Source organism: Cydia pomonella, chromosome 26, assembly GCF_033807575.1.
Source record: "Cydia pomonella isolate Wapato2018A chromosome 26, ilCydPomo1, whole genome shotgun sequence".
Taxonomy (NCBI): domain Eukaryota; kingdom Metazoa; phylum Arthropoda; class Insecta; order Lepidoptera; family Tortricidae; genus Cydia; species Cydia pomonella.
The window spans coordinates 7,439,883-7,467,817 of record NC_084728.1 but is presented as its reverse complement, the minus strand read 5'-3'; the positions used below and the strand labels follow the sequence as shown (position 1 = coordinate 7,467,817).

The 27,935-nt window shown below is 35.9% G+C and overlaps 1 protein-coding gene across 1 annotated transcript; it reads left to right on the top strand.

The window, feature by feature from the left end:
* The first annotated feature begins 12,747 nt into the window (after positions 1-12,747).
* LOC133532173 (uncharacterized) lies at positions 12,748-25,414 on the top strand. Its single transcript, XM_061870724.1, has 5 exons — positions 12,748-13,058; positions 16,857-17,023; positions 18,988-19,148; positions 20,410-20,495; positions 21,872-25,414. Exons 1-5 carry the CDS (start codon positions 12,844-12,846, stop codon positions 22,059-22,061), a joined length of 819 nt encoding a protein of 272 aa, XP_061726708.1. The 5' UTR covers positions 12,748-12,843; the 3' UTR covers positions 22,062-25,414.
* The last annotated feature ends 2,521 nt before the right edge of the window (positions 25,415-27,935 follow it).

Genomic DNA, 27,935 nt, shown 5'->3' with positions numbered 1-27,935 from the left:
CTTGTCCATCCACGTATCTCAAATCCTCCGAATTTATGCACCGTAGAAACATCGTCAATAATATTTATCGCTTCGCTTTCTGTGGGCAGCGAGTCAATGAAATCGTCTACGTAATGACTATGCATAATGGCTCGGACGTAGGGCGTGCAGTCCCGGGACCGGTTCCTAGTTTTTCATTTCCCGGTACCGGGTCGGAGCCGGTACCGGGATTCCCGGTTCTCCCGGTTCTTTATGCTGAGCTGAATTATTTTTATATATTTTGTATGACATCATTTAACTGTGAATCTTGCAACTAACTTTAATACTAATGAAAAGGAATCGTAGGAATAATTAAGAATTTTTTATAAAATAAAAAACAGTTTTAGGAATAATACACTGAAATCAGTCTTTATAGTTACTTTAATCAGTCTTAATTGATTAATCAGTTAACAGTGCCATTGATCATAACCGTAATGTTATGAATCATGTGTAGTAAGTAATACTTACAAACACCATAATATTTTAATTATCATGTCCACAATATCATAATTATCATAATATTGTATATCTCTTCTTCCTCGCGTTGTCCCGGCATTTTGCCACGGCTCATGGGAGCCTGGGGTCCGCTTGACAACTAATCCCAAGATGTGGCGTAGGCACTAGTTTTTACGAAAGCGATTGCCATCTGACCTTCCAACCCAGAGGATAAACTAGGCCTTGTTGGGATTAGTCCGGTTTCCTCACGATGTTTTCCTTCACCGAAAAGCGACTGGTAAATATCAAATGATATTTCGTACATAAATTCCGAAAAACTCATTGGTACGAGCCGGGGTTTGAACCCGCGACCTCCGGATTGCAAGTCGCACGCTCTTACCGCTAGGCCACCAGCGCTTCTATCATAATATTGCATATAAAAAAAAAAAATTGTGCAAAGTTATACAATTTTTAATATCTCAACCTGACTATTTATGTAAGATGTCGTCGAATTTACTTGAAGTAACGCTAATCATTATTTTAATTTTAAATGTGAGCTTAAATAATATAAATCAGTCTAATTATAATAGTTCAATATTTTTTCTATTTTAAATGTGATTAACTTAAGATAATTGTAACATTGCAGTAATATAATAATCAACACACTTAAAACAAATACAGTTCTTTTTTTTAACAAAAATATAATCACCTCACAAATAAATAATTTAACATAAAGAACTTATCAAATACCTAATCTAATCATTGGCTTAAGAACGGATGGAACTGGAGATCACTAACAATTAGACACAAGAATGTGATTTATAGTTTTATACATAAACATTGTAGTTTAAGTCTTGTGTATATAACATTTATTAAACTCTGAGTAAAAAGTAATCAATATTACGGAAACTTAAACGTAACATTAACAAATTATAATCAGGTATTTCAGGTCATTATCTAACATTTGAATCTTACAAAATAATAAACTTTTGCAAAATTACACCTACAAGTTCAAAATCAAAATCTGACTAGTTATGTAAATATGTCGAATTTGTTTGACGAGACGCTAATGATTACTTCAATTAAATGTCAACTTAAGATGATATGTATAAATCAGTCTAACTAAATCTAGTACTTAGTCCAATACTTTTATTTGCATCTCTTTTCTTGATAATATGTCCGAAGAAAACTAATGGCGTCTATGGTACGGTCACCTAGAGATGTTCGCAATCGATTGCATATATATGCGACGCTGCCGAACTTGCCGGTGCGTTAATTTTACTGATAATATAAATGTTTATTTGATGTTATGGCGGGAACCGGGGGAACCGGGACTCGGTGCTCAGTACCGGTTCTTTGGATTCCAAATAAATCCCGGGATTTCCCGGGAAATCAAGAACCGGTATTTCCCGGGAGGACGCCCTACTCGGACGGCGTTAGGCTTTGTTTCGGAGAATTGTTGAGCATTCTTATCTCTTATAAATTGTGCAATAAATGGGCTGCAATTTCCTCCAAATAAAAGTGACGTCATAATATATTGTTTTATTGGTTGATCTTGACTGTCGCGCCATAAAAATCTTAAGGCGTGTTGATCTTCTTCTCTTATTTTGATTCTCAGAAACATGTCGCGAATGTCACCCGTTATTCCTATGGGGTTTTCTCTGAATCGTAACATAATCCCATAAAGTGAGTTCAATAAATCAGGGCCTTGAAGCAAATAATCATTTAGGCATTTTCCATGAGAAATACTAGCACAGTCAAAGACTAGTCTCAATTTCTTCTTCCTGGGATTATCCACTCCGAAGTGGGGAATTACCCAAATTCTATTCCCACTTTCTTCCGGTTTTAATTCTCTTGCGTAATCATTTTCAAATAAGTGTCTTATTCGCTCGCGATATCTCGAAGCGTATTCTTCGTTGCTTCGTAATCGCTTCTCCACGGATTTTAACCTTCTTTCCGCAGTTGAGTAAGATTCCACAAATTTTTCTTTATTTTTCCAAGGAAGCCCCACTTCCCATCTGCCATTTTTTAACTTTGCCGTGTCATTTAAAACAGAAATTGCCTGTTGTTCTTCTTTATTTTCCCTCTTTTTTGAAGTTACGCCGACACTTTCTAAGTTAAAATAATTTCTCACTGTTTCGTGCAATAACACATCTGCGTTGTAATTATCAGTGGGCTCGCTCGCATCAATAAATAAAACTGACGATTCATCACAACAGGTTTGCTCGGCCGGCGACAACACGGCTGACGCACATGTACTTACAGGGGCGGCGCGCGCGCCGGGCAGGCCGCGGTTATCGTAGGTAAGGCGGCCAGCTTCATCAACAATAGGTGATGCGCCTGACTTGCCAAGAGGGAGCGAGCGATAATGATGCGCACGCGAGGGAGAGTGAGACACGAATAGGATGTCGCTTGCAGTGCGCTTCTTTGACGAGTCTTGATTTATAGGGCCGTGCACACACCATCCTAAAACAGTTAACGTAGCACAAGGTTCGTTCCAATTACGCGAAATTATTTTTAGAGGCATAATTAGGTGATAATAATCTTGTCCAATCAATAGTTCCGGTTTCACATCCGTATTTTGATAATAGTAGTTATTTAATTCACTTAAGTGTTCGTAGTTTTTAATGTTTATTTTAGATAATTTTTGCACTGGTATATTCAGCTCCGACATTTTTCGAGCACGTAATTCAAAACATTCATTGTCCACGTTTGATATTTTTAAGTCCACTAGTTCCGATTTGCACAAGATTTCTCCAGAGTTCCAGGCACCACGTAAACGCAAATTTTGAGTTTTTCCAGTCAACCCCACTCCATTTACCACGTTTTCCGAAATCAATGAAATTGCCGCACCGTCGTCTAAAAAGGCGTGCGTTGTGATCACACCCTTAGGACCGTGAACATTGACACGAACAACTTTTAAAAGTACTTTGTTGTTATTATCACTAACGTTCGCCACAATACTGTTCTCAGACGCGGGCTCACTTTCGGGCTGTGAGGATTGGGAATCGTCTTCAGGCTCCACCTGATCCAAATCCTTGTCTTCAGCGATAACATCAACGGCATGAACTTGCTTCGGGGCTTGTTTGTTGATAGGGTAATGAAGTAGTGCATGGTGTGGCTGTGCGCAACCGTCCTTGTCGCACATCGGCGCTCGGCAGGTTTCCTTATCATGATCAGCTGATAAGCATTTAAAACAAATCCCATTATTTCTCACAAAGTTCCATCGCTCTTTGCGTAATGATTTTTTAAATAATCTGCAATTAATTAGGCTGTGAGGGGATAACTTGCAAAACTTGCATTTTTCTGTTTGTTGACTTGTCGTACAAACTGCATGTTGTTTAAATCCACTTTTATCAGTACTGTAATTTATTTGCTTCATGTTTAGTAAACTGATACCAGATTCAGTAATTTTTGTAGCTTCTTCTGAGAGGAACTGTGATAATAATTCCAACTTGGTTAGCTTGATGTCGATTGTTATTTCTTTTTGTTTATAATAATAATCAGACCACTTAGTGAGTAAGGCCGTCGGTAACTTTGATAAGACGATTGTACAAATACTGACGCCTTTTAGGTACTCATCTCGGTTGAGCGTTTTTACTGCTGCCATGAAGTTTTTAATTTTTATTGAAAATTTCACAATGTCTCCAATATAATCTTGAGGCAAAGCAGGTAACTTCTTGATATCATTCATGATTTTATTTATGATTAATTCTGGGTTTCCAAATTGCAGTTGGAGGGTTGCCATGATGGTGTCGGGCGACGAACCGCTGGTAAGTAATGCCGCTACTGCTTCTCGTGCCGCGCCGACGAGGCACTTCCTCAAACGCCACATATTTTCTTTAGCACTGTAATTACAGAGTTCTGTAGATTCATCAAAGGATTGTTTGAAGTTTAGCCACTCCATAGCATCACCAGAGAAGGTAGGTAGTTCTCGCGGTGTACTCAAACGACTAATTAAATTATTATTTTGTTTGCAGGTGGAAGCTGTGAGATCCTTGAGGGCCTGCGCCAGCATAGACACGGTGGCTTCTGAATCGTTGGCGGCAAGCGCCGGCGGGCGGCCAGTGACGTCACCCTCCTCGCGAGCCTGTTGAAGCACTTGTTGACCTTGGTCGATCCACTTCTCAATTTCACTTCCATTATCCTTCTTTTCACTTGACTTCGACGACGATATGTGACTGTATTTTTCTTCCAAGGCTGCTAGATCTGCCGCTAATTTCTTTTGAACCAATTCCGACTGTATGCGAGCTAACTGTTCAGCAGCATTTATTTTTAAATTTTTGCGTTCATCTAATAATATACTCTTAAACGACGGAGATTTCTTCGACTTCGAGCGATTGCTACAGCGTGAACCGGATGGGTGTTGGGGCTCTTTATCAGCCGGGTTCAAAAACATTTTTGAAGTACCCTCTCCTGGCTCGGGTGCTACGTAAGTCTTGTCGAATTCCTTAACGTTTTTCTTCGAGTTTTCATCGGCAGACTCCTTAGGGTGTTGCTTCTCATCACTTTCCTCCTTGTCCGCCTGTTTCATATCGCGTTCCTGCTTTTCACGTTCTTTTTTAACGTTTCTGCGGGTGTTCACCATCTTGCGCGGCGGTCAGGAAATTTCCAGATCCGGTTCGAAGGACCACTTTGTAGACTATAGATGGTGAAAGGGGTGCAGGGAAGAAGAGTAGCAGGAGAAAAACAAGTAGGTATACGAAAATGAAATAGCTATAGCGGCCGCGAGGGACAGCGTCTGTGTGTGACAGTGGTCAGTTAGCAACTGATTTGGGTTCGATACAGGTACGTATGCATCTATGTATGTATATATAACGTTGCATGTCGCTCGTGCTCACTATTCAATGCGTAAGTATAGATTTATTTATATAAGAAGTACATCATCATACAAAATAGGTAAGTAAAAAAGGTATATATAGATATAAGTATAGGTAAGTATTAGTTTTAAGTTTCTTTTTCAGGTTCTGCCGTCTACAGGTATCTTAGGAGTATATTTAACTTAGGAGCATTTATAAATCAAAGTAAATATGAAGGTTCATGTATATCGTACGCATAACATATTGTTTCCAATTATTTATTTATCAATAATTTTAAAAAAGACTGCAAACAATCTTGTGGAGCGCTGTGCTCCAATTTTCCATGTAGTACATATAATTTTAAAAATTGTGGAACTAGTAAAGTGTAATAAAAAGGTGGGTTTTTTGAAATTTCTCTTGGTTGAAGCCCCATAAGCTTACTTCTAAAACTCTAGCCATAGACAAAGGTATCCAGTTTCGTTATGACGGGTGGCTTTTCAGGTAAAAACGACGCTATTTTCTAAAAAATACAAGTAGGTCTAGTTGGTAGATAGGGATCAAGTATACTGTATAGACGCTTGGTTATACGTACCTGGAAAGTTGCTTGCATTTTCATGCAAAGTTCTTCATCAACTAAGGTCATCATTTAAGTACCTGCAGCAAGCTGCAAAATAGCATAGACACTGTATGAATGAATTCACTCCTAAATATTAAAATAATAACAAAACTTAGGTGGTTGACAGTCCTCAACTGTGCGTTTCTCTAGAAACTTCCTACCTCGCACAGTTAAACTGTGGAATGAACTGTCGCCTGCGGTATTTCCAGACCGATGCGAGCTTCAAACCTTCAAGAAAAGAGCGTACTCCCATCTTAAAGGCCGGCAGCGCAATTACAACCCCTTAGGCGTTGCAGGTGTCCATGGCCGGTGGTAATCGCTTCAGGTGATCTGTGTGCTCGTCTATCATTAAAAAAACGAAAAATAATTAGGTTTCGGATGCAAATTTAATAAGTATACCCTACGAGTATGTCACCCACAACTGAAACAATGAATAAGACACAGTATTTACCAACATCATAAGCATGTATAAAGAATATTATTTAAACCGAACATTAAACCCTGATTGAAACACGGCAAGTACAAAGATTATTATTTAAACCGAACATAAAACACCGGTTTAAAATCCGGTGCAACCGGCCGCCTGAGACGCCCGCACAAAGTTTGCGACCACGTTATTTATTTACGCCATTAATTTCATACAAATTAGTCCTGTCACATCGTTTACGGTAATTGGAAGTATTTTATATAAATACGACTCAATCTGGCTGCGAGAGCCCAGGGCTATAACCGCGAAAATCGAAGTTCGTCAATTGCGGGCATTGTTCTCTGTCACTCTAATTACGTTTTAGTGAGAGTAAAAGAGAAAGATCCCCGCAATTTTCGGTTTTCGCGGCAGGCCCCCAGCAGAGGTGGCGCGTCCGTAAAGGTGACTCAGGTGACATTCCGATGGTGACAAGAGCTCCATTACCGTTGCGACATACGCTCAGGCGTTAAATAGTATTTTATACAATTGTAATATAATTAAGCATTTTTCAGTCGAGTAGCAGGTTTAGGAAACGAAGCTTGCTGAGTTGCCTAAGTAAGGTACGAGATTGAAAAGCTTGATTATATCACTATTGTTTACAATACTTAGAATATTACTTTGGAATATTACGTAACAGCGACGATAGGTGGACAAAAAAAGCAGTAGAGTGGACCGGTCCTAGAGGCACCAGAGCAAAAGTCCGACCACGCGCTAGGTGGGCCGACGAAATAGAGAAGGTAGCTGGAAAAGGGCGGATAGAAGTAGCGAGTAATAGAACAACCTGGATCTCTTTGGAGGAGGCTTTTACACAGATTTAAAATAAAATAATAAATAAATATTATAGGACATTATTACACAAATTGACTAAGACCCACAGTAAGCTCATGAAGGCTTGTGTTGTGTTGCACACAAGCCAATATTATATTATATATATATAATATAAAAATAATATAAACAACATAATTAAGCAAAGATAATAATGTAATAAATAAGGGTCAGATGCAGAAGGCGGTGATCTTGGACACGGCGCGGATAGTACGTCGGTTCCTCTCTCTGCAGCCCTGACCACCGGCAGCTTGGGCCCTGCCCCGCTGCTGGCGGCACACTAGGTTAAGTTTTTTACAATGTGTTTATATGTGTTTTGTATAGTATTTTTTAATGTATTTTTATATTTTACTTTTATATCCATATTGTAAAAAACATAACCCTAAGAAGAAAGAGAAATAAAGGAATAATAATAAATAATAATAATATTATAATACTTAAAATATTAATTTAATCCACAAATAATTAAATTATTGCATGTTGTTCATATTTTTCCTTTCAATTTTGTTTCAATGTATTATTAATTATTATACTTAGCATGCAAGATTCAATTTATTAATAGTAATATTTATGTGTAATTTAATTTAATTCAATCTGTATGGAATTAATAAAGCTGTATTCATTCATACAATACTATTTCAATGAGTCATCAAAAATAATAGTTTTTAATATAGGTAAAACCTAAAATAATTAATTGAAGTAAGTAGACAAATATGTAGTACAAAATACATAAAAGCTCGACTCCGCGCCCCGCGCTCCTTTAGTGTTTTCCATGGGAGCGCGGCACGTGATTGGTCAATTTTTTTACAGTTGACTACAGCGTATCGAAATGAATCTTATAGTTGAGTGGCAGCCCATACATGAAAAGTACGCAATTATAGTTTGGTATACGAAATCTTAATTCAACCACTACCACCAACCACTACAGTCGACGAGTAGAAAAAACATTTTTTTTATACTACGTCGCTGGCAAACTAGCATACGGCCCGCCTGATGGTAAGCAGTCTCCGTAGTCTATGGACGCCTGCAACTCCTGAGGTATTACATGCGCGTTGCCGACCCTAACAATCCGCACCCTCATTGAGCTCTGGCAACGTTATTCACCGGCACTATTACAACATTATGAGTAGGGTCTAGTGTTATTTGGCTGCGGTTTTCTGGAATTTAGAGTGGTGATTTCTGCAAAAAACTTGTGGTTATGCTATACTTAGCAGCATTAACTGTAACTATATACTAATAGGTTTAAATTAGGGCTCAAAATATATGGCACACGCTTCAAAATGCACGAAGTATCAAGTCAAAGGTAAAATAACGGCAGAGGCTAAAAAGTCGGGGTAAGCATCATTGGCGCATATACTGTAAACATACTCAGTTTGGGAGTATTAGAGTAGGGAGGGGCGCCAGAAGTAATATCGATAATAAGTATTATGCGATTAAATCTTTGGGTCCAGTCCCCGCGAAGTTTACAAGTACAATGTTTAACCCATTTCTTTCTGGTTTAACCCATTGGTTGGCTGGTAGAGAATGCCTTAAGGCATTAAGTCCGCCATTTGTACCTTCATGTATTGTGCAATAAAGATTAAATAAATAAATGTTTCGGTTATAAAATAATAAAGCTATCGTACTTGACTGTTTATTTTTTAAATATAATTTGAATACTTAATATATGATATCGATAAATATAAGGCTAGGCCTCAGGTTATGTACACATATAGAAATATACAGCGCTGGAGTATGTATTAGAATAGACAGGTGTTGTAAACATACACAGTTTCAACATTTTACAATTTATATATTTAAAAAAATAGCAGTGTTTGAAATTAATAATAATGGAAAATCATTGTCAAAATAATGTGGTCTCAAGACATCAAAAATGCAAACATGAAAATGTGATTCAAATCCTTTAATGATGACGCAACGAAACATATATGTTTCGAGCTTTCATTGGTACTAAATGTTCATCCAAATCTTATGTTTCTTAATCTGTAATCAATAGATATAATATAGAAATTTCAAATATTGCAATTATTGCTCATTTCAATTCAAATGATGAGCGCTATTACCCAATAGTAAGTAGTTGTGACTTAAGGTACATTGAGAAATTATATTCAAACACTTCAAAAAACCACAAGTTGTTTAAAAACCGGGTGATTTGAATTGAAATATTAAAACAATTAAATGTATATTTTAAACTAAAATTTAAAGAAGATGACTGGCAGCTACCTGGTCCAAAAAGGTAACGCTGCCAGCCTTCTGCTGGGCACCATAAGGCATAAAGGTGATACGGGGAGCATTTTTTATTTATAAGTTTATTTTGATGATTTTTTAATGATTCGTTTATTTATTTTATTTGTTATGTAAGTTTTATATTGTTATTGTTCATAAATAAACAACTAATACTAAAATTAAAAATTTTAGTTGCAAATCTTCACAAATCTCTCGCCCACGTAAAGAACGAACGCGGGAGTCACTATTTCCGCTTTCTGTATTCTTCCCATTGCGCAATAATGTTTAAAATAAATAACAACAATAAGAACATATTCCGGATCAGGTATAGACTGAACTATATATTTTATTGTGTCTTTACCTGTCCCTTATGTACAATAAAGTGTTTACATACATACTAATCCATCTTAGAATAGAACAAAGAAGGAGTATCTTTAATATTAATATACGATATAATTTAAGTATACATCTTATCAATTGTGAAATTACATCTAAATGTTTGATAAGTAGTGTATACAAACAAAAAATAATGAAAAAGATGCATTGAAACGGATTCGATATGATTTAGGGACTGCTATCTTCTTTTCTTTGTATATTTATCCCATTATCTCCCGCCATACTTAACACATATATTGTGTTTATGTTTAAAAATAATTTAGAATATTTGCATTAAGAACGAGTAATATGTACCACATAGACTCTTTGAAAAGTCATTGAATATTTTGATGATTTTGAGATGTACATATTATTGGTCAGTAATGTACAGAAATTCTTAAATAAATAGACTACTAACAAATATTAAGCGCAAAAATAGCTCTTTGAAGGGAATATTTGGGAGTTGGATAATTTATACTTATAAAAACATGCTAAAAAGATCGGTTTAACTAGTAAAGACATATTACAAAAGGTAATTTATAATAATAAAAGTAAATATGTGGGCCTGCTAATACTAGACGTTCACTATTAAAGTATAGAAGGCTCTTCTTTTAGAAAGACTAAGACACTTTACAAAATTATATCGATATTTATAAGTATCGACATGATTTACATCTTTCCCAGCTCTATTTCCCCGACTCTCAACGGTGCATTCACAAAAACCTTATATTCCATATTTTTTGCGATGCAAACAGTTGCATTCATTTTGAATTAAAAATATATATTTTGAAAGGCTAATTCTCTGGGTATGAAATCCGTACATTTGAAACATTGATGTTTTTCCGTTGAGTTTTGTATGGAAGTATTTCGGGTGATTGGAACTGTGAGTTAATGCGAGTAATCATGATTGGGAAAATATGTTTTTTTTTTAGTATTATTGAAGTATACATCATCATAATTACTCACTATTGGTTAAAGTTTCATGTGTAAGCGTTGAATATAGGAGTTTATACGGATTTTAACTCGAGAAAAGGGTTCACAGAAAAGTTATTTACTTGTTATAAGATTTTTTTTTTAAATTCAGTAGAACATAATTAAAGAACAATTACCAAGCCAAAATATTGTGTACAGCACTTTTTTATTTTTTATTTTTATAGGACATTATTACACAAATAGACTGAGTCCCACAGTAAGCTCAATAATGCTTGTGTTGAGGGTACTTAGACAACGATATATATAATGTATAAATATTTATAAATACTTAAATACATAGAAAACACCCATGACTCAGGAACAAATATCCATGCTCATCACACGAATAAATGCCCTTACCAGGATTTGAACCCGGGACCATCAGCTTCGTAGGCAGGGTCACTACCCACTAGGCCAAACCGGTCGACAACTTTATTGTTTATACATTACATACATACATTGTAAAAACAACGAATTTGGCCTGGTAGCCCCTTAAAGTATGTAAGTAAATATTCTTAAAAATAAAATAATTGCATGATTTCTATGGTAATCTAAATTGTATTTTTTTCTTATTTAATGCGTGTTAATTGTAAGATGTAATGTTTTGAAAAGATGCGTCCCGCCGAGTTTCTTGCCGGTCCATATTGGGATACCCTCCTCCAATTGAGGGGGGGATTTAAATCTTCTCGGGTCAGAGGTGTAGGGTTAGAGCCGGTGTAGCTTTATTTCACCCATTTTCGACCCGTTTACGTGCAAGCATAATATGAATGGGTTTATCCTTAAAATATTGAATCTCATTTCGACCCGTTTACGTGCAAGCATAATATGAATGGGTTTATCCTTAAAATATTGAATCTCATTTTCGACCAGTTTACGTGCAAGCATAATATGAATGGGTTTATCCTTTAAATATTGAATCTCATTTTCGACCCGTTTACGTGCAAGCATAATATGAATGGGTTTATAAATATAGGTTTTCGCGGGCTTGGTTTTTTCGACTTCGACATCATAATATTGCACCTATTTTGCGTGATGGGTGCACTACTCTTGCCGACCCAGCTCGACCAGGAAGACTAGCAGACCCTTGACGTTGACGACTTCTGGGAAAGACCTCAGTGAACCGTGGTATTTTTCCCGGTACTTTGCCACCCCTGGGTATTCGGTGAATGACGTAGGCGGCTGTCTCCTCTGCTTCTATGCATGCCCTGCAGAGGGGGCTGTCTGTAGCACGTAGGGTTAACAGGTGCTTGTTTTGTGGGGCGTAGTTATTGTCCCAACTATAAGCCGGAGCTGTGGCCTCATCAGCTGTCTTAGCCTTCGTGACAAACCGGGGTTGATTGTGAGGAAAGCTTCCTTCGCCTGCCTGAATGTGCCTATGGATGGGTTTATGCACAACAAAATAAGTGCCACTTATAACGGACGGACGGATATTGTCTTTATCATGCTGTCACGTAGATAACAACGACTATTACGTTGACTACGATGGTCGCCCCTTTATCACCTGTCACCATGCTTGCAAGTTCTAACAAGTTTAGCAGGCGTATTATGGATGGTTTTATCCACGTGATAAAATAACCGTCACTTTTTAACACCGTGGGATTGAAAGTGAAGGACCGTTTTGTCACGTTTCATGTAGACAAGAACGACCATCATATCGCACAGATGTAGTAAGTAAATAATCCTTTACTATCGTACTTTCACGTAAACGTACGAACATGTTATACTATTTCAGTCTGTCTCAGTACAAAAAGAACTGAGGTTAAATGAACCCCTAGTGTAAATTTATTCGATAGCGTGACGTGACGTACGCGTACTTGGGGTACTGAAGTAGAATGACAAAAACCTAAGTTTATAACGTTTTCGAGATAATACGATAACAAAGGATTGTTAATTATATCTGTATGTAAGTGCGAAAGTATCACGCATGACTCGAATGGCAATAAATATAATATACATCTATTTTTTTGTACATTGATAAGGTTATCGATTACTCATTCTATTGATTGTCTTCGCACAATCCACAATAGTTGTTAGGTGTTGTCAATATTACATTAAATAACATTTACTAGTTCTGAAATTTATTTGCGATTCGTAAAATAATTGAAATAAAAATGCCTCCGAACGCCAAACTTGAAGGCATAGTGCAAATTGCACTGCCATTTAGTGCAAATTGCGACCAACCGACTTACAATAAAGAAGGTCCGAGTTTAGAAGGACCTAGTGCCGTGTATTACAGTGGCAGCAGTGTCCAGCACCAGTTGGGTGATGATGATGAACCTGGTGTACGAATTACTACGAGGGCTAGGTTTACCTATGAGCTCGACAGGTATGTTTATATTACGTGTATTTTTGCGGTGTGTAATGTTTAATATAATTATTATAAAACTATCATACACTTGCCATAATGCCGTTTTTAGGGTTCCGTAGCCAAATGGCAAAAAACGGAACCCTTATAGATTCGTCATGTCCGTCTGTCTGTCCGATTATGTCACCGCCACTTTTTTCCGAAACTATAAGAGCTATACTGTTCAAACTTGGTAAGTAGATGTATTCTATGAACCGCATTAGGATGTTTACACAAAAATAGAAAAAATAACAATAAATTTTGGGGGTTCCCCATACTTAGAACTGAAACTCAAAAAATCTTTTTTCTTCAAACCCATACGTGTGGGGTATCTATGGATAGGTCTTTAAAAATGATATTGAGGTTTCTAATATAATTTTTTTCTAAGCTGAATAGTTTGCGCGAGAGACACTTCCAAAGTGGTAAAATGTGCCCCCCCCCCCCCCCCCGTAACTTCTAAAATAACAGAATGAAAAATCTAAAAAAATATATGATATACATTGTCATGCAAACTTCCACCGAAAATTGGTTTGAACGAGATCTAGTAAGTAGTTTTTTTTTAATACGTCATAAAATTAAAAAAAAAAAAAAATCATCAAACCCATACGTGTGGGATATCTACGGATAGGTCTTCCAAAATGATATTGAGGTTTCTAATGTTATTTTTTTCTAAACTGAATAGTTTGCGCGAGAGACACTTCCAAAGTGGTAAAATATGTGTCCAAAGTGGTAAAATGTTGAACAAGATCTAGTCAGTAGATTTTTTTTTAATACGTCATAAATGGTACGGAACCCTTCATGCGCGAGTCCGACTCGCACTTGTTTATATTATTACTTGTTGTAATGTTAACATTATTATACATTAATTTTGTTATAATATGATTTAAATTAAACTGTTATTTATATAATGCCTATTTTTATATCATTTTTATAAAGTATAAAATATATTGTATAATGGCTCTTGGTATATTACATTTTAATACCGTAATACTTTATACAATCACAAAATATTATTTTTAAAACAAAAAATGTTACTTTGCTAATCCGCGAAAAGATAACGTGCTAGTCAATCAGTGCTAACCCGTTATACTTACTTGCGTATTTTTACATGCAATTAATGTTCCCACCCTCCCAACGCAAAAATATATACGCAAATAAATATAACAACCCTCCACCAAAAGTACAAAACTCGACAGGTGTTTCGCCTCTCTACGCGGTATCCTAAGTATGCCTGATTCTATTCATTGACAATATTTTTTTTACTTTTTGCAAATTTCGCTTCTGTGGGAGTCACAGTTTTAACTTAACCTAACCCATTTTTTTATATATTGAGAGCTACATATCGAAATTTGATTAAAATCAAATCGAAATTCCAACAACTCAAAAATGACGTATGGCACTTGATAAATAAATAAATATTATAGGACATTATTACACAAATTGACTAAGTCCCACAGTAAGCTCAATAAGGCTTGTGTTGTAGGTACCTAGACAATGATATATATAATTTATAATTATAAATGGGTACTTAAATACATAGAAACACCCATGACTCAGAAACAAATATCCGTGTTCATCACACAAATATATGCTCTTACCAGGATTTGATCCCGGGACCATCAGCTTCATAGGCAGGGTCACTAGGTCACTACCCACTAGGCCAGACCGGTCGTCAAACTTGATGGGTTATATAATGTCACTAGTTATGGAACAAATATCTTTTTTATATAATAACCATAAATAATTATATAATAACCATTATACCAAGAGTAACATTATGTATGTCGTTGATTAGGTAATATAGTAGTATGCCTTTTATTACAATATTCAAATTGATAAATAACGAACTATAAGTAATAAATGAAAAACAAAAAATGTAACACCCATGTTTTTGATATGACCACATTACTAAATCCAGTGGTTGGGGTATATACAGTGGCGGGGCAAAATAAATTAACTGTTCTATGTTTTACTAAGAATTTAAGACTCTAATATTTTCATATAAAATAATTCAGCTTGCAATGTAGGTATACCCAAATAAATTAACGTTGATATATTTTACTAAGAATTTACGACCCTTATATTTCCAAATAAAATAATTCAGCACGCAATATACTCATTAGATGCTTTGTTTAATAATGTCCTATAATATTTATTTATTATATTTTTTATTGTTTTTGTTCAAAGCGTCGCACTTACTAACGCGACGTCACATCTGTCACAAATGATAACTAAGCAATATATAAAATATACTAAAACCTACATAGACTTAGGCCAGGCATGTCGGGCCATGCTCAGAGTAGGGTTCCGTAGTTACTCTTGCGTCACAATAAGCTAAACTGGAGCTTAAAGTATTGTAGATTGTTAACCAAGGGATGAACTGTGGGTGTACGTCTTTTTACTATGAAGGGGAAACTTTTTGCGATAACTCAAAAACAGCTAAACTGATCATGTCCGCTATAGTTTTCATTTAATATCTTTCTTAAGCTCTATTTCCAAGATTTTTTTCATATTTTCTGGACCTATGGTTCAAAAGTTAGAGGGGGGGGGGACACATTTTTTTTTCTTTCGGAGCAATTATCTCCGAATATATTTACTTTATCAAGAAATGTTTGTTGAAGACCACTATTAGTTTTAAAAGACCTTTCTAACGATATACCACACTGTAGGGTTGAAGCAAAAAAAAATGTTCACCCCCACTTTACGTGTAGGGGAGGTACCCTAAAAAAATTAAATTTTTAGATTTTATTGTACGACTTTGTCGGCTTTATTGATTTATATATCCATGCCAAATTTCAGCTTTCTAGCACTAACGATCACGGAGCAAAGCCTCGGACAGACAGACAGACGGACATGACGAAACTATAAGGGTTCCTAGTTGACTACGGAACCCTAAAAATGTATGGTAATATTGGTTATAGTGTTACGTTATGTAATTTTGTCATCCCGATACTTTTTTTCTTCTTTTGGTTTGGCGTTCGCGTTTCGTTAGGTTTCCATGCGGTGGTAGGATGATAGAATTTTTATCGCCTATGACAGGCTGTGCAACCGCCGTTCATTTTAATTTTTAGGGTTCCGTAGTCAACTAGGAACCCTTATAGTTTCGCCATGTCCGTCTGTCTGTCTGTCTGTCTGTCTGTCCGAGGTTTTGCTCCGTGGTCGTTAGTGCTAGAAAGCTGAAATTTGGCATGAATATATAAATCAATAAAACCGACAAAGTCGTACAATAAAATCTAAAAATTTAATTTTTTTAGGGTACCTCCCCTATACGTAAAGTGGGGGTGAAATTTTTTTTTCGCTTCAACCCTAGAGTGTGGGGTATCGTTGGAAAGGTCTTTCAAAACTAATAGGGGTTTATAAGAAACATTTTTTGATAAAGTGAATATATTCGAAGATAATCGCTCCGAAAAAAAAAAATGTGTCCCCCCCCCTCTAACTTTTGAACCATAGGTCCAAAAAATATGAAAAAAATCGTGGAAGTAGAGGTTAAGAAAGACATTAAATGAAAACTATAGCGGACATGATCAGTTTAGCTGTTTTTGAGTTATCGCAAAAAGTTTTCCCTTCATAGTAAAAAGACTTAATTAGGTACTGATTATGCAAATTTGCCTATTTGTTTAACTCGGGTGAAAGGTACCATTTCATCCCTTGGTTAACAATTTACTATACTTTAAGCTCCAGTTTAGCTTATTGTGACGGAAGAGTAACTACGGAACCCTACACTGAGCGTGGCCCGACATGCTCTTGGCCGGTTTTTATTAATTGTTATTTTGATTTCAGGTTCAAAAAACATGCTGCGTTGATCATAATCAACAGTTATGCATGTGTATTCGATGTGAGCATAGCCGTAACATGTGCATTAATGTTTGATCGCCACAGATTTGACTACACATTCATTGATACTGAAAACGACAGTCGAGAAGAGAATTGGCAGAAAATTTACCAATGTAAGTCCCAAAATCTTTAACAGTACCTACTGTTATATAAAAAAAAAAAACATTTATTTCTAAACTTTGTTGTATCATTTGCAGACGTTAAAACACTTTGACTGAAGCTTTTAGAACGCCATTTGACTTTGATCCTTATTCTTTCACTGATTTGTGTTAAATTTGTTAAATATCAAAAAGTGGCGCCATCCGGGCAAAACCTAAAGGTTATGGCGCCAGTTTTTGATATTTAACACATATCAGTGAAAGAATAAGGATCAAAGTCAAATGGCGTTCTAATGTTTTAATAGTACATTGTGCAACGAGGGGGTAAGTGAAATTTTGGATACGAGAGAGTTTGAATATTCTTACCCCTGGAGATACACACAATGTTTTTCATCACTCTTGCGAAGAAAAAACTACATTTTAAGCTAAACAATCCTAAAATACGGTGACATATGAAACATTCGTCCGCCATTTTGTAATTTCTTGACAAGTCAGGCATCGATTACCTATTCGGGATTCAGCCACGATTGAAAATTATGTAAAAATATTTTAAACGGCTGTTAAATTAATCGAATTATATAATTTTAAACATAAACAAAAATATTAAATTATAAACGTCAGTATTTTATAAGTAAAACTCATTTACTACTTGGTTTCTATGAATAAGTTACATAATTAAAAAAAAAAGCTTTTTTTCAAAATCCTTAACTCCCCCGGGAACAACATAAACCTTTGTCCTTCAGTACAACTGCATGAAATAAGATCTTTTTCGAGCAAGTGTGATGAAAAAGTTTTAATCATGTGTCGAAAGATGGCAGTAAATTCACTCTATTTCAAATTCTCTTTGGTGATATGGTGGAAATATTCGCAGATCATAAGCAAAAGTCATGCATATGTGAGACTGTAATGGTTAAATTAAGATTTCATATACCAAACTATAATTGCGTACTTTTCATGTATGGGCTCCCAACTCAACTACAATATTCATTTCGATACGCTGTAGTCAACTATAAAAAAAATCGACTAATCACGTGCCGCCGCGCTCCCATAGAAAATACTGAACGGGTGGCAGGCGAGGAGCGCGGGGCGGGAGTCGCGCGTTTATGTCTACATTTTTGTTGAGATACATTAATTATTTAGGTTTTATAGTGATATAATCAAGCTTTTCAATCTCGTACCTCACTTAGGCAACTCAGCAAGCTTCATTGCCTAAACACGGTACTCTACTGAAAAGTTCTCTATTATATCATGATTGTATAAAATACTATTATATGAACAGTAACTCAATGTATTAATTAAATATAGCCGAATCAAGTATGACTCACCCTAGAACGGCCCGGATCGGGATCGAGGCGATTTTTTTAATTCAAAAATTGGTGAACACGTGACCCTTTCTAAAGAAAACTGGGTGCCTAGCCAAGATGCCAATCGTTCGCGTTTCTATCACTCCCATATTAGTGCGACCGAGACATTGGCGTTTCGTTCACTATACGGAGCATAAACGATTGGCGTCTGGCTAGGCACCCTGAAGTAAAGCCTCAGCTGGCACCCGCACCATTTTTACATAATAGGCCTGATGATGATGATGATGTTATTGTACACTTATTTTTCATTGTACAGTTATTGTACACTTCGCTCGTACCTAGTACCTACTTATCCGTACATGTATTGGCGCGGGCGAGGCGCATTATAACTACTTAAATGATGTGATTCATATATATATTCAGCTCATCTCTAGTATACTTAGAGGAGTTTAATAACTGGAGAAGCCTAGTCCGTATTTTTCTGTACAAAACAGTCGATTTTTGCGGGGGAGGGGCACGTCAAATTGGCTATGTCAGATAAACATCCCATACAATACATATGACCATTGTCCCAGGTTTTCGACAGAGGGGTAAGCTCTTACAGGCGACTTCATTTTTTAAATCCTCCAAGCTAATATACAATAAAATAAGGCTAGAAATATGAACGCTTTTCAGTTTTCCAACAAGATTTCTCAAGCATTGGGGCAGTAGCGGTAGCAACGTTGTCCTGTGACGTGGACACAGAGAACAGCATCAAAGAGTGGGATGTGTTGAATTATCTGATTAGCAACCAACCTTCTGCTCTTCAGGATAAACCGAAGATCTTCATCAGTGAGGTATATTAAGCTACCGGTCAGATGCAGAGTGTACCAGAATTACTGCTGCCTACTGCATTGACTTACTTGACTTATTGTCCTATGTCCTCTTGATGGGGCAGAGGGCGTCCACAGTGCGCCTTGTAGCTGGCGCGAGAAGTCTTTTGTGACCTTACACGTCTCCTATCCATGTCGAATCGATGTTCATGCCCGGATTTTTGACATTTGCGGCTGCAATGCAATCGGTACTATAGCAGTAATGCTGGTGAGCTCGGATTCGAACGGTACCTTTAGGTACTTACAGTTAATTGTAGTCAGTAGCATAATGGTTGAATGAGGTTAAAAACCCGCGAAGGTTGAAGTTGAGGTTGAGAATCTAGATGTCTTGACAACCGACGTAGTTACCTGGCTTAACAACCTCAAAGCTGTTCTCTGATTGCCTAACCATGCATGCCATACGATTAAATAATAAAAATCAGATTATGGGTTCTGACTTGGAACCAAGCAAAAGTAGATAGTCTACATTTCTTTGTATTTGGCATAGGGATGTCATATGGATTAACATGAGGAAGAAAGTGTAAACGCCTTTGTATGTTTTACGTGGTTTTACTAAGAACTTTAGCTACTAGATGGGAAGCGAAGTGAAGTTCTTACATTCAACTTGGAATACACGGTTGGCTAGGGACATATCCCATTTCGATGTTTTAAATTGAACTATAAGAGGACAGTTCGAGGGGCAATAACTTAAGTAAATTTGTTCCAATTTAAATGAACTTGTGTAAACGTATTGTTGAGGGTATTATATTTTAGTCATGAGATTATGAGCAGGCTTGATAGAGGTTATGGAGCTACATGGGCAAAAAGCTATTTGTGACAGATCTTCCTTTTCTGGTCATCTTTTATGCAAGAAAGTAGGGTCGAGTTTGGTGCTCGGTTTACACATTAATAATATTGCTATTGAATTTAAAATAATAATTAGCTTAGCCTATACGTATAAACAGCTAACTCCGAGTTAGTTGGCTAACCCTGGAACGCGCAAGTGGTCCTTAGTAATTTGTGTGAATTTTAGTTTTAATTGGTACATATTCGAACGAACCTAATTTACTAATGCCTGGTCCACACTAATGAGAAACACGCTAATAGATGTTTTTCATACGGCCACACTGGGATTATCCGACAATCAACGGCGTTTCCCGTTAGTGTGGCCCAGGCATTAGTAATGTGTGCATTTTATTTTTAATTGGTACATAAATATTCGAATTATACAGGCATTTTTTTACAGGCACTTGAGCCGTCCAGTCCTCCTCCAGTGACAAATCTTCCAAGTGATATTTTAATTTTACAGGCCAAAAAAGATCAATTCGAGAAGTAAGTAACCTTATTAATAACAATTTAATTTACGTACTTAATTGTAGAATTCATGCTCCACTTTAATCTGATCTATTTTCAGTCTTCTCCTCGAAGCAAGTCAGCTTTGCCAGTGAAAAAAGGCGGCAAATTTGAAAAATGTTCTTTTTAAAAATTCAAGGGGGTTAAAAAGGGAATGAAAGTTTGTATGGGGTGAAAGTTTAACTTTGAGCTAGAAACTTGAAACTTTAAAAAAATACATTTTGATAAAATACGAGAAAAGTAATTTCAGTGTTATTGTAAATGCATCCCCTAAGGTGGTGAAAAGGGGGTTGAAAGTTTGTAGCAGGAACAAAAATAACTGTGAGAGAGGGACTTGAAACTTCGTAGGAAGACACCATATTACAAGTAATTTCAGCGTTTTTAAAAATTATTTCCCTAAGAGGCTTAAAAGAGAGCTGAACGTTTGTATCTTATTTTATCTTATATGGTTAAAATATGGATGAATGTGCGTATCGGGAATTATAAATACACGCGAACGAAGTCGTGGGCATCAGATAGTTTATATAATCTTACTTATATAAGTTCTAGCAAAAACTACCGTTACTTAGTTTACGTCGGGAACAACGACATTAGGATAATTTAAACAACTTAAAGCAAAGTAAAAAAAGTTAAGTTAGGCAAGTTGACGTGTCAGAGTACCTAAGTCTAAAATAATTTCGAGCTTTTGGTTCGACAGCTAAACAAGTTGGCACTGTACGCCTCTGTTTATTATTCGGATTATTCCATAACTTTGGTTATCAAAAATACAGCGTCATCTATTTCGGCCAAGTGTCAACAAGGATTTATTCTTAGACTTTACCTCTCTGTATTGCTATTGATAATATGATATGCCAAAATCATAGTAAAGCGTTCCAGCATATAATAGTGGCATTTAGCATAGAGAAATAAGTAAGCATAGAGTACTCACTCCATACATGAGTTTTCTTACCAAAATGCTTATTATTTTCGTATCGACATCTAGCGTCAAGTAGCGGTACTGAGTACCGCTACTTGACACTGGATGTCACGAGTGTAGCGACTAATGAAAAGTGTATTCCTCAGAATGAGTTGAAAATAGAGTTCCGGATAATCCGGTTATAATATTAGCTGAAAATTGTTGAGCATTAGACTTTTCGTTCGTCGCGACATCTATTGCCAAGTAGCAGTACTTTTAAATCCGCTACGTGAAGCTAGTTGTCGACTATGAAAATAATAAGCGGTTTGGTAATAAGTTTGGTAAGAAAACTGATGTATGGAGTGAGCACTCTATGCTTGCTTATTTTTCTATGCATCTAGTGATGTTCGAGGTGTTGATAACGATGCACGATGAAAGAGATTTTTTATTGCTATTACAGAGGCGGATTCCGTCCGCTGAGTCTCCTGTGCTATAAGCTAAACTCAATGAAAGAACCAAAGGAATTCTTCGAGATACTGTCCGAGCTAAGACATGAGACCACCTATGCCATACCTAAGCCGACACCTATCAGTTGCACTCACACACTTAGCAAGGAATTATTGTTGCATCGTGACAACCAATGCATATAAGCAGGGGTCGGACAAAAAGTGCGGATGACGTAAAAATGACGTAATCTTGCACACAGGTGATGTTTGAGTTTGTATTTAAATTTCCGTGTGACATGTAGTAACAAAGTAGTATTAATGAAGTAACAAAATAATCGTAAATAAATCCATGGAATTAATAATACAGGTGGTAGGGTGATGTAGTGAATAAAATAAATTTCACGAAACTTGTTACCATAAGGTATAATTATTTGAAATTAGTTAGAACAAGTCTGTGGGATTGCCACAATATTCGAGTAAAGATGACATTTTAGAGCGTTTTCTTATACATTAGTAAATATAAATTTTAGCTAAATATAATCGTGAAGATACAATAGCTAAACAATAACGAAGTCAATTTATTGTTCATCTGATTGACAATGTGTCAGTCAAAAACCTACTTACTCATTTCAAGTGGCGATATCGTTTAATAAAGAGGTTGATAAATGATAAGTGATAGTTGTTTATGAATCACAAAAATACAATTTGAAATCATCCTATAAGTGGTTTGACGTCATCCGCACTTTTTGTACGACCCCTGCATATAAGTGACCACGGTGATGGCCAAATCTTGTAGACGTCTGATGTTCAAGGAGAGAAGACGGAGAGCGTGGGTTCAAATCAGTGGTGTAGCTTGAATTTATATTATCTTAATAATAAAGAGCGTGAACTTAAGAGGCTGTCAACACCCAATGTCCTTGAAATTGATGTTACTTAAACAGTTTTTTAAGAAAGACTATTTGTTTTAGTCAAGTAAGAAAAATATATGTTTATATTAATTATATTTCAAAGACCGTGGTTGTACTCGATACACGATTGACCGAAATCGGCTCTATAGAAAATAATTGCAACGATTGGTCTTAAAATCACAATTAAACGGTTTTATGTCTTTATTGTTTTGACTTTTAGGTCTGCAATTAAAATCACAATTTCAATAAAATCGTTGAGTAAAATATTACACTAATAATCCACTTTTTTTTATTTAAATATTTTTCTTATTATTCCCTTGCCCAGGCCCAGTAACATGCGACAGTGCTATCTCATTTACTCCGATATAAATAGACAGTGTGCGCGCTTTAGGTATTGACAGCCTCTTAATCTAGCCATAGGCGAAGTCGCATCTGCCAAGGCCTTTTCTTTCAATGCATATTCCCAAGATAATATAAAAAGTTTGCAATGTTGCCGGGCGTACGATAAATAGCGTACAGTCAACCAATTTGAATATAGAACCTTGTCGCTTTAACTACTCTATACATGACATGCATCACTCAATAAGCGCTGTCGTAGAAGTCATTATGACATGGTTCTATAGTGGACTAGGAATCAAATTGGTTGACCGTACATGTGGATACGATACTTTGGGCTCCGGTACGATGTAAGGTCCAAATGAGCATTATCGTTCGCAAAAGTACTATAATGTTAGGCCTAAAATGTGACACATTCACTGAGATATAAGTCAAATCAAATTAGGCTACAATTCTTTTTGGGCGTTAGGCTTCTTAGGTGTAAGGCAATTGCGTCAAAAATTACAAATTTCCCCTGAACTGTTGTCGAACTATCGCAATGAAGCTCAAATTTAAAACAGAGTTTTGAGAAATTATGATAATTCTGTTTTCTATAAATATATATTGGACAAATAAGTTTATTTTTATTTAGTTTATTTATATCAAGTAATTTTAGGGGTAGTGTCTTTTAGATAGACTTACGAATCGTACGATATTTTTTCATTGGTACCTACGATAATTTTGACACTCAACCTCGCTGTCTCCTCTTGGCGGGCCCGTTAGTGCGAGGCCGTGGGCAAGGGGCCACTAGGCCTATGGCCTAGCCACGCCACTGGTCCAAATCCGTGCTTGTACAATTGGCTACTTGACAGTTTTTGTAAATAATGTCAAACGATCTTGATTTTCCTGAGGATCAAATGTCTATATGGGACTTGTGGCATTTAAGCAACACAAAGATCAGAAATTAGAGTTAAAGTCTGACGCTCGCACTCGACGATTGAAACGCCTGTAACAAAATTACAATGTGCTGTGACGTCACATCATATAAGTCTGTCCTAAATGTATGGAAGATCAAGGAAATTGCCATTTTGACCCTGAAGTATTGCGTTTATGTGTATAGACGTCATCCAATTTATTTTTCAATAAAGTGTAAGGAATCGAATGGTACCATTTTTTTTTCTATTTATGAAAGACAAAAAAAAGTTCTTTTGTTTAAACTTTGGAGCCTTGTATTTTTTTATAATCTCAATATAATTTTTTGAATTCCACTTTTTTATAATGGATGGCTCATTTTCTATCCATTTTGTTATAATATTCAACATGTGTCAAGTACCCAATTGCGTCAAAAATTACAAATTTCCCCTGAACTGTTTTCGAACTATCGCAATGAAGCTCAAATTTAAAACAGAGTTTTGATAATTCTGTTTTCTATAAATATATATTGGACAAATAAGTTTATTTTTATTTAGTTTATTTATATCAAGTAATTTTAGGGGTAGTGTCTTTTAGATAGACATACGAATCGTACGATATTTTTTCATTGGTACCTACGATAATTTTGACACTCAACCTCGCTGTCTCCTCTTGGCGGGCCCGTAAGTGCGAGGCCGTGGGCAAGGGGCCACTATGCCTATGGCCTAGCCACGCCACTGGTTCAAATCCGTGCTTGTACAATTGGCTACTTGACAGTTTTTGTAAATAATGTCAAACGATCTTGATTTTCCTGAGGATCAAATGTCTATATGGGACTCGTGGCATTTAAGCAACACAAAGATCAGAAATGAGAGTTAAAGTCTGACGCTCGCACTCGACGATTGAAACGCCTCTAACAAAATGATAATGTGATGTGGCGTCACATCATATAAGTCTGTCCTAAATGTATGGAAGATCAAGGAAATTGCCATTTTGACTCTGAAATATTGCGTTTATGTGTATAGTTGTCGTACAATTTATTTTTCATTAAAATGTATGGAATCGTATGGTACCATTTTTTTAATCTATTTTTGAAAGACAAAAAATAATATTTTTTTAGACTTTGGAGTCTTGTATTTTTTTATAATCTCAATATATTTTTTTGAATTCCACTTTTTTATAATGGATGGCTCATTTTCTAACCATTTAACTAAATTTTGTTATAATAATACAACATGTGTCAAGTACCCAATTATGGTCAGAAATGTACTCAATCATTGATAGTTAACTAAATTAAGAGCAAAATACCTACCTATTGAAGTTATATCTAACGTGATAAAACTTGAATGTCATGTTTTATATTTCCAATGAGTTTTAATGTATGTCGCTGTAATCAATTAAAAAATAATTGAGAAATGAAAATATAGTTTTTATTTTATTATATTACCTACCAATAAGGCTATGGATCCCCAGTTAATGATTATAACGACACCGTTACACTTTGTCGCTTGCCCAGTTTATTCAGAGTTAGCTAGCTAATTATATCGGTCTAGATTTTAATAATACGATCGAGGTCCAAGATATCTTTACAATTGAGTGTTACAAAAATAAACACAATTTTTTAATGTAAAGATATTTTTATAACATTCCATTTTAAAGATATATTTGTACATACCTGGTGTTTGACTGGTAGAGAATGTCTTTAAGTCTTAAAGTCCGCCATTTTTGCTGAATTTTATAAATAAATACAAATGCGCGACATACAATTTTCAAACTGTCACCATTCCTAAAATACAAATCAAACCAAAATTAATCGTACCTCAAAACTATATACGAGTACTTAAGGAGTTAGTTTTTTCAAACAATAAGCATTTTCTTTCACGTTGTCATCTCTAATTGGCGCATTATATATCGAGAATAAGATTTTTTTTATTGCCACATATTACAGGTTCACTATAAAACAAAAGTAAAAATAAAACATTACATAATAAAGAAGGAGAAAAAGAATTATAATAATTTATACATATGAATAACGCAGAAATATTGGGAAAAGAATTCCAGTCTCAGCGTGTGCTGGGCCGAGATGCCCGGCGCTGGTTTTCAGACCGGTCCCAGACTAGGACGGTCGGTCGGAGGATAACATGATTACCAATGGGGTTGGCCGGTCGAAGTATTAAACAGATGGCGCCATCATAGCTTGCCCTGTCAATCCCTAGAATTGTGTCAAACTCTTGTTTTTTTTTTTGGAATTTTGTGACCTGGATTCCAGTACTTTAAGCCGAATCTCATAGAACAAAACTAGAGACAGGGGCAAGCTATGATGGCGCCATCTATGCAAACCTTTGACAGTTGCCAACCCCATTACAATTATATAGGCTAGAAGACGCGTGCCTTGATTCGTATTGTCATGTTAATAAAGGTTAGATTTGACAAATCTGCGCGTCATGGTGGATGCCACGAACTATATACGTACTTTAGTATTGCCCACTTAAGAGCAAATTGGAGGATTTTACGTAATTTTACTTTAAAAATTCTATGGTCTAACATGTCATGTTTTGTATTTTATATTTCCAACGATTTTTAACGTAAGACGGTGTAGTTGATTAAAAATATGTAATAATACAAATGAAAGTTAAGATTTTTTTTCGATTTTATTATCAATGTTTCTCCGTGCAATGGACAATGAACCTCACCCAAGCGACTCAGTGTAAAAAAAAATTGTGTTCTACATTTTATCGATATAGGTATATCGAAAGTCGATAAATGAGAAGTCCCTAATGACAATAGGGTTGTTTCCAATTTTTTGAAACGATTGTATTACGTTCTATATTAACTAAAAGTTGCCCTAAAATTCAACTTTTATACTAAAAACGGCTTTAAATATGTTAAATTAACAAAAAATATTTTGAAAGATGCTTTCGCGCCCAAAACGGTCTTTGAAAATTGTGTGACGTCACAGTTTACGGTTTGACACATAACTACATACACACGTAGAAGATACGAGCTGTCAACTGACATTTGTCATTTGTTGATTATCGCCTAACTGTCAACAGTGTCAGTCCGAGAGTTGTGACGTCATCAGAATCTTCAATGACGTTTCGAGCTTGGTCACGTGACGTGTGCCAAAAGATATTTTAAATTCAATATTTACAAAAAGATGGTCATTACAGGTCCCCTAAAACTAGTTTAACATGTTCTTATAATCCAAAAGAATTTATTGGCATACAATTCTGCCCTAAGATTTGTAGATGGAAACAACCCTATTCAAACTGCTACCAGAATTCCGGCCTCTGGTTATGATCCCACCATTACACTTTGTCGTTTTCTAAGTCTGTTCAGAGTGAGCTTATCGGTCCAGCTGACCTAATCTCACGTAACCAATATGCCAATCAATTTTTTTAATTTAATTTAATAGAGGAAGAATTACTGCCCTGGTTTAGACTTGAACTCACGGCATCTGGATCGATACTCCAGCGCTCTGCTAACTGAGGTGAGGTCTTGGTGGCCTAGTTGGCAGAGCGCTGGAGTATAGATCTAGGTCAGTAATTTTTTCACTTTTAAATTTATTCTAAGCTGGTGGTTATAAGGTTAGGTGTGGGACTTAGTCAACTTGTGTGAGAATGTTCCTATAATATTTATTTATTTAGGTAATAGCATCTTTCGCAGACATTTCTGCTTGTCAATATGACAATCGTTTGCAGAAAACGAAACGAAACGCCTAGATACACGTAAATAATGTATTGAAATGCGTTTAGTTACGTTTTCTGCAAAAGATTATCATCTTGGCTAAGGACCAAGGTTTTATATATTTATTTTTATAAGCTGCGGATATTTACTACCACATAACACACAAAGAAAGGAAGATAAGATAAATTGTCATTAACATTATCAATTTCAAGGAAATTCATTAAGTAGAATAAAGGCCATTACACGCTAGAAACGT